The sequence below is a fragment of the Parasteatoda tepidariorum genome, chromosome 7, assembly GCF_043381705.1.
Source record: "Parasteatoda tepidariorum isolate YZ-2023 chromosome 7, CAS_Ptep_4.0, whole genome shotgun sequence".
In the NCBI taxonomy this organism is placed as follows: Eukaryota; Metazoa; Arthropoda; class Arachnida; order Araneae; family Theridiidae; genus Parasteatoda; species Parasteatoda tepidariorum.
Window position 1 is genome coordinate 78,479,196 of NC_092210.1, and position 8,744 is coordinate 78,487,939.

The window sequence follows — 8,744 nt, forward strand, 5'->3', positions numbered from 1 at the left end:
GAGGGAAAAATGCACAATATTACCGTGATTACAGAGCACGGAAGCGAGCGGAGCAGGAAAAAGAGTCGTTGAATAGAACTAGTGATCCTTCTACGACTGCTGATTCTTCTACAATTAACGTCGCAGGTTGCGAAGTTTAACTTCTTCCGCGCAGAGGGACTCCACGCACTATTTTTTTGTTGTTTGTATGTTTAGTTATCTATAAGGTTTATATAATATTTCTTTTCATGAGCTGAAAAATTAAAAGCATTTTGCTTAGTATAATTATGCTAAGTCAGTGAGAAGGAAAGCAAGGAAATTTGAATATGCATCTGATCGTCCTCCTTCAAATCTTTGCTGTTTCAGCCCATAATCAAATATATTTTAATGTAAGTTCGAAATGTAATTGAATTTTCTGTTGACAAAAACTCTTTTTTTACTATTGACATACAGTATTTTTTTATAACTCATTCCATGTTTGAGAGAAAAAGGTGACGTAATCGTATTACTTAAAAATGTAAATATAAACTTGAGACATACTTTATAAACAAGTTCGTTTATTATCGAGGTAGAATGCTGTTTTTCAAAACTTTTTTACCTTTGTAAATATGGTAAAAGGCAAAATTAACGGTAGGCCATAGATCACAATGCAACTAAATGTAACAAATGGCGATTAAAAAGCTATTTTCCAGTCAATACTAGATTGACATTTTCTTGGTAAAAATGCACTCCAGGCTCATTTTTTTAATTTATTTTTTACTAAAATATTGAATCATTATAGATATTTTATGGCGCTCTGAAAATTGTTTTACTTCAGGTTTGTTTCTTAAATTTTAGAAATGGATCTTGTAATGTTTACCATACTTTGTGAAATGCTTGAAATGAAAAGCCTTACAATATTAATATTAACAGCATCGTTAATCAAATAAAATTTTCAATTCTTGAGGAAGTGGCAACATATATTTTATAAAGTGGCAACTATCCCCTACAATTCTACTACTGGCTACTGGCCAGTAGTAAGATGTCTTAATTTTGGCCTGTACGTTTCAACTCGTATGCTTTTCTTTTGTTCGGCAAAAATATTCTTTCATAGTATAAGATACTCAGTTTTGGTAAGTCGCCAACAATCAAATCAGAATAGATAACAAGTACGGATAACAGATAAATAAGATCTATTACACCAGGTGTCTATGAAATGTCAACAAATGTATTAATGACAAATGTTTGTTTTCCCACTAATATCATTTTGTGTTTAGTAAAATTACTAGATACGTCGATATTTAAAGGAACAGCCACAGAAGTTGCAAGCACCGCATCAGTTCGTTTTAAGTGAGAATCATGAAGATATTCTGTATCGCTCTTTGTTTAGCAGTCTTCTTGGTGAGCTAGTTTTCGTTTTTAAAAGAAAAATGTTTCACTTTTCTTTAAAATAGCTATTAATTATATTATTTTGCTAACTTGTTAGAGGTTACAGTCAGGCTTGCAAATAATACGAATCTTTCTGCAAACTTTCTGCAAATCTCTTTAGTAGCCACCTCATTTTGGCGTAATGTGTTTGAAAATCATGGATTTTTTTAAAAGTGTTTGCTTTTTATAGAAGTCCATATTGATTTATACAGCGGGGATAAGTTTGGTAAAGAAACAGAAAAAGTTGAAAATTGAAATTACAAAAACTTTATGTCCAAAAATAATTTTTAAATAATTGAAAAAATATCTGAAATCTGAGCAAGAAAAAAGTGTATGAAGGAAGCATTTATCAACAGAATGTTATCAACGTTTTAATAAAAATATCGATGCGAGATTTTATTTATTTATTTAAATTGTGTGAATATAAATCTAAATGTATGATTTTTAAATCGCGTGACTACGAATCTCGAAATTCGATTGATTTTAAAATCGCGAGAATACAAATCTCGATATTTGATTTGAAAATAACTTGAATGCGAATCTCGATATTTGATTTTAAAATCGCGTGAGTACGAATCTCGATGTCTGATTTTAAAATAGCGCGAGTAAGAATCTTGTTGTTAGTTCTTAAAAATAGCGCGAGATCGAATCTCGATGTTTCATTTTAAAATCGCATAAATACTAATACCGATGTATAATTTTAAAGTAACTTGAACACGAATCATAATATTAATTTTTAAATCACCTGAATACGAAGTGCGATATTTGATACAAAATTGTGAAAATATGAAACTCGAGACACGATTCTAAATCGCGTAAGAAGGAATCACGATGTGGGATTTTATATCATATAAATGTCATTTTAAATCGCGATTTCATTGGTAATAAAAGGCGAAATGATGATTTTTTTTTAGAATTCGAAGAAGGCTTTCTTTGAAGAGGCGGAATTTCTTTTCTTTTTTAGTAATAATGAAAGATTTTCTGCGATTGTGACGAATTTTCCACGAACTGAGTTCTCGCGTTTGTGTGTATTATACAGGAATCCTAAAAATTTTAATATATTATACGTCCTAATAATCCTAACTTAATTTAATTTGTACCTAAGCTAGTAGCGGGCGAAGCGAGCTTGGTTTGCAAAGCAAACCATATAAGATTGCGTAGCAATTTTTGGGGGGTGGCGAGCGTTAGCGAGCAGGGTGCGCAGCCCACTAGTAAATATAATATCATCAGTTCGTTGCAAGACAATAGTTATTGACGCATTGAGGTCACAGGCAAGTTTAAGTTTGTGTATATAGTGCTGCAAATTCACTACACAAATCTACTGAATGAGTTGAACGTTATAATACTCTCTATTGATTGTTGCACATTTTTATAAAGAGTAGTGATGGAAAATTATGTAATTATTATTTCGTCACAGGATAGGATTTTTGTGAATAACTCCTCATGGGTAAATATTTGCCAAATCCTATCTTTATATGTGACACTTATCACGCATCATGTTAAAAAGTCAATATGAAACGGTATGATAAAAAAAAACATTACTTTTAAAAATTGAAAATAATTTGGAGTAATTTAAGTCTTGAATAAAAGAATGGCTGTAAAAATAACCCTAAAAACAAAATTTTTAAACGTTAACGAAAATGATAGAAATTTGTTTTATGGTTCTTGTATTTAAAGAGTTCCCTGAATAAATTACTTTTCAAGTTTAAGAAGTAAACAAATAAAACTACTTTAAATGGACTTGCCTTTATTGTGTCCTCGTCAGCCTAAAATGGCATAGTGCAAATTAATCTTAATTTTGCCGGATCTAAATTTCGCAAACCAGTTTTGGCACTAGGGTCTCATCAGATAGGGTTTCTTCTTGCTTTAACAGCATTTTTACCTTTTCGATAGTTGAAATGCAAAATATGCCGAAGAAAATATTGCTTTTTGCTTTTTGCTTTTTATATTTGAAAGGGCATCAAACAAAACCTATTGGTTGGAAAAAAAAAACGAAATTACTTTCCGAACAGTCAATATTTTAAACTCTACATCTAAACATACAAAATTTACCGATGCAATATTCCTAATAATAATTGATAATACTTTCTTCAAATATTAAACATGATGAAAATTCTTTTTCTGCGGCAAATAATTATTACTTGTTCTAAAAACTTCAATTTTTTTATGCTAAAATGATATAAAATTTTTTATCAGATGCAGATATAATTAGTTGTCAAAAACAGACATTGCAATAAGAAAATAATCAATGAAGAGAAGTGCTGTTTTTTTAAAAGCATTAAGACAAAACTTTATCGATTTTTTGTCCTTTCAGATATAGAATAAAATAAAAGTTAAGAAATTAGGAATAAAATCTAACTTTTTCATAATTTCAGATATTAATTATTTATGTCATTATTATTAGTAATTTGAGTATTTGCTGTTAGTAACTAAACAAATTTTATAAGTTGAAATAAATATTCTACAGCTTCAATGCAAAATTTCTACTTGGCTCAAATCTGAATTTTTTCAATAAATCAGAATGACTATTAAAAGTTTTGTCCGCAATTTTTAACTCAGAATGGAATACGTTTTTTCCTTCAGTTTTGGAAAAAGAACAATGTTCGTAATTTTTAGTTCCTGGAGAATTTTCCTGGAAAATCTATCCTCCATTCTAAATTTTGTAAAATTTTCCCTTTCGGCCAAACTCAATTGTCGAAGGGGTGGAGGCGGGGAGGTAGAATTCTAAGCATGCTTTTAATCCTTTGGACAAAAAGTTCAAAAATAAAATTGATAGTGAATATTTATTCTATTTGGCAATATTTTTTGAAACATGAAAAATACACGACCATCTTCCAATCCCAATTTGAGATATATGTATGCTATTTTAAATACTTGATAAATTTTTTTCTGATAAAATAATATCTATAGAATTCTGAAATCATCATTTTAGCATTATACATTTGTCTTTTTTTTAGATTTATGATATATATGCGTAATTAATATTAAAATAGCGCTGTACAAATGGGTTTTTTCATTAATTTAACTCAAACAAAATCCAACTTTAAAAAAATCTAAAACCAGACAAATGTATAATTTTAAATTACTTACTCAAAACCATAAATCACGTAGCTTTTTTGCTTGATATTTTTGAAAAAATATCAATCGAAGCTCTAAATATTATCAATCACTATTTTTTTCTAATTTAATAAATCGATGACTTTATTTTTTAATATTTTCTAAAAGGTATGCTCTGTCATCAAACGTTTGTTAAATTTAACAGAAAATCAAGAAAACACAAACAAAAGCTTAACTTAAAATCCAAGATGGCGTGGCTTTTAAATTAAATTACTGCCGTTAATCATAAGGATCTTTCTAGGACAACTGTAATTTTTTTGGGCGTTTGTGACAATATTCCGAAGAGAAAAATTTAAAATATAGAAATATGGGGAATGAAGCATTGACAGGGGTTGGACAAAATAATGGAAACACTGCTATACTAACTCATTTTTTCATATTGCTCATGAAATATTTAAAGAGAATTATTGTGAAACATTAGAAGTGTCATGAGATTTCTCATGCATGTCAATAAAGTTAAAAGTATTTAGAGATTTGAGGGACCAATAATAAATTACGAACTGAAAAAAGTGTTTTTGAACACCCTGTGCCAAAAAATACAGCAACAAACTTATAACTCATGCCAATTAGGTTGATTGTCATATGAAATAATTGCACAAAAGTTCGTAAACCAAACTTAAATATTCATTGAGATATGGATATTTTTTATAAAATACTAATTTTTTTGACTTACGTTTTCTTATTATCGTTCAAAAATTCAAACAAATTGAACAAAAGTTTCTGAGTAATATTTAATTAATAATAAAAATATCATTTTGAAATTTGAAAGAAATTCGTTAAGAATTTGCTTAGGATGTGAGTATTTAAAATAATCCTTTCATACTGCGCATGCGCGGATGACATAAATTTCTTCTTCTTTCATAATTTCGTTTAGAATTGTATTTTGTAACTTATGAAATAACATCGATTTTAATATCTTGAAAAAGTAAGCAATTTCTAACAAATTTCTAAGTAGCTTTTGAACGTTTTTATCGAAAGCTCTGAATAAGGGTTGTCCACAAATTACATTGAATTCCACAAATTTCATTTTATTATCATAAAACACAATTTCATAACAAACGATAAAACCCTAAAATGATTGTCCAGATAACAACTAGTCACGGTAATAGGAAATAAAACATGATTTATAAGGGTGAGATCCTATGTAATGCCTATGTCATTTTTAATAAATCTTCTTTCATAGTACAAAATTAAATTTGTGGTAAACCCCTTACTGCTCAAAGCTTTCTTTCCAAGTTAACAAAAACTACTTAAAAATGTTCTAGAAACTTTTTAAATTTTCAAGATATTCAAATTTGACTGTTTTCATAAGTTATCAAATACGAATTATAGTTATCAAAAAAAAAAAATTATTTCTTTTTAAATGTTTTCTGAGCACGAACTGCATGAAAATATTACTTTATTTTCAAATTGAAAGAAGTTTTAAAGATGTTCTTTGTATTTACAAACAAATCCATTCATGTAAATGAGTAATTAAATAAATTCCACTAACCCTATAAAAGAGACATACAACAGACACCAAACTTGATTTATCTAAATATAGTATTTATTACGCACATAAATAGCCATTTTGAGTAAACAATGTAAATGCAAACAGTCTATTAATTAATATTCTATTTGGTAAAGACATTGTTATCAAAAGATAATTTTAACAAACATGACATAAAAACCATTTATTCGGTTAAATTAACTTTCAATTTTGTACTTGGTAATAAGAAATATAATTTTGAAAACCAGAATTTCTGGTAAATCATTACCATACGAAAGTCAAATCATAAATGAAAGGTTTCAATACTCTATATTTAAATTTTATAATCATAAGTATTTTTTTTAACAGAAATGTTATTACCATATAAATTACGTCACCAGATTTTCCCTCTGTATTTGGCGATAGTCAAATGAATGAAGCGAAAAATTTCTGTGTTTATGTACTATAAGTAAGAACACGAAGGAACTTTTATTTTACATATTTTTTTAGTTATTGTGGCAATTCTTTTCAATTTTAATGTTATATACTATTTTTAAACTATTCCTTTCACAAATTGAATTTTTACAAGAACCCAAAAGGCAAATGTTTTCTTTTTCCTTTTTTTCTTTTTTGCGCCTGTACCAACAAAATGAATTTCGAAAGTTGAAAGTCTGTACTTGTTATAGTTAGTACAAAAATTGTTCTACATCTCCTTAACTATTTCATTTGTGCTTCTTTTTTAATCTTAGCTGATTTCTAAAATGTTTAAAAATGTGATTTTGTTTCATTGAATGAATTCCGGTCGTTTTCTTTTCTTAAACTCATGAATAATAATTATGAACTCTTAATTAAATTAAATAAAATTTTTTAACTATTTATATAACAATATGTAATAATACACAGCCTATGCATAATTTAACATATGCATAATAACAATAACAATATTAAGAGAAACTATTTAAACGAATTATAAAAAAATATGTTATAGGGACAAGGGAATTAACAAATACTAAAAGTTGCATTTTTTCATTATCTTATATCACCATCTGACCTAGACACAATATTTTTATAACACTGCACTCATGTTTCATCTTTAAATTCCGTGGTAGGAACATTATGTAATTGATCCTGACTAAACTATGATGTTGATCCTTATTTGACACTTGTTTCGTAGTTTCTTCGACGCAGCCAATATCATACATAAATTTTATGATACAGCATTAGAAGTATATTTTCAGGTAATAAAATCGATTTTCATGACTCAAAACTTTTAAATCTCTCCTATTTCTTAAAGTTAGTTGTATTTAGTAAAGTGAGAAAAATAGAACAGGACAAAGAGTACACAAATAAAAAATTAATTAATCCTCAAACAATAAACTATAAAAAAAACTCAATAAATGGTATAATTCAAAGATTTTTATACATAATTTTCGCTATTAGTCAAAAAAAAAAAAAAAAGCCCGCTGTAAGCAATACAAGGTTGTATTATAAACAAAAGTTCCTAACTGATGACGTTGGTTCACTGGAAATAAACAAAAATTATTAGCCCTCCTTTGTTCATGTTTACAGCCCTGTGCAGTCTACAGAGCCATCTGTTAGTATTTTTTATTACTAGTTTAAAAAATTATGATTTTTTTACATATCAATATACCGTTTATTTCATTCTTTTGTTTTTCATTATTTCAGAATAAATAAATTTTGAAACAGGGTATGTTTTGATTGGATACATCGTATTCTTTTCAAGAAAAATCTACCAGTTTTACATGTTGGAAAACTAAACACTTTTTGATGGATAGATCCTATTTAAATGTTCTATTTTGAGAAGTTCTTTTTATAAGATTTTAAAACACATTAAAAATACAAATACAAAAAAAATGGATGATTTAAAAATTAAAGTTTAAGAAAAAGAGAAAAGCAGTGCATAATTTTCATGAAGAAGTATTTAATGATTTTGAATACTGAAGGCAATAACTTCAATTGTAGTTGCTTCTAATTTCCATTTTTATTAATTTTTATGCATGTTCTTACTCTTATGATGACAATTTACAGGCAGTCGAAGGCAAGCGCTGCTCTGGACCAGATGACTGTGAAGCTGACCAATGTTGTATCGCAAGGAGCATTCTTGGATTCGTAAAAGGAGACTGCAAAAAATTAGCTTCTAAAGGTAAACCAAAAGTTGATTCAGATTAATTTTCATTTAATAATATATATCAGATTTCTCTTATATTTTAGAATGAAAGACTGATCAAAATAGATATTAAATGTATCAAAATATTTTTCTTAGCATTCCCTCAACAGCCTGCATTGATCTTGAAAAATAATGGAGGTTAAGGTTCCTGAATTTTTAACCAACAGCAAGTGTCATTATAGGAATGTGGTCAGCGTTACGTATTGGCCGCTATTATTTCCTAGACTAACTGATACCTATTATTTGAAGGTGCCACCACTAAAGATCTATCCTCAGTTCACAATGGCGCAAGCACCAGCAACTTTGACCACTGTGCTGACCCATATATATTCATTTATATCGTTTTACGTCAAAAATTTTGAGTAATCAAATCAGTAAACATGGAATGCAAAATTTGGAGTATGAGGTTTCTGACCTTTGTTTTATATTTAATATACACAGTAAAAACTGATAACATTAACACCAATAATTAATAAAGTTTCCAGTAAGCTCTGATGTTTATACTACTCATCAGTGGTTGGTTGACAACAGGCTGGAGGATGGGTTAGGTGGCAGGAGGAAAATTTAAAGATGATATATATATAT

The 8,744-nt window shown here is 28.3% G+C and overlaps 1 protein-coding gene across 1 annotated transcript in view; it reads left to right on the forward strand.

The window, feature by feature from the left end:
- Positions 1 to 1,205: 1,205 nt before the first annotated feature.
- LOC107455404 (U1-hexatoxin-Iw1c) overlaps positions 1,206 to 8,744 on the forward strand; it is a gene marked incomplete at its 5' end in the record, with an annotated part of 13,086 nt that continues 5,547 nt past the window's right edge. The window contains 2 exon segments of the mRNA XM_016072959.3: positions 1,206 to 1,359; positions 8,021 to 8,135. Of these exon segments, the coding sequence (XP_015928445.1) occupies positions 1,318 to 1,359; positions 8,021 to 8,135 (157 nt within the window).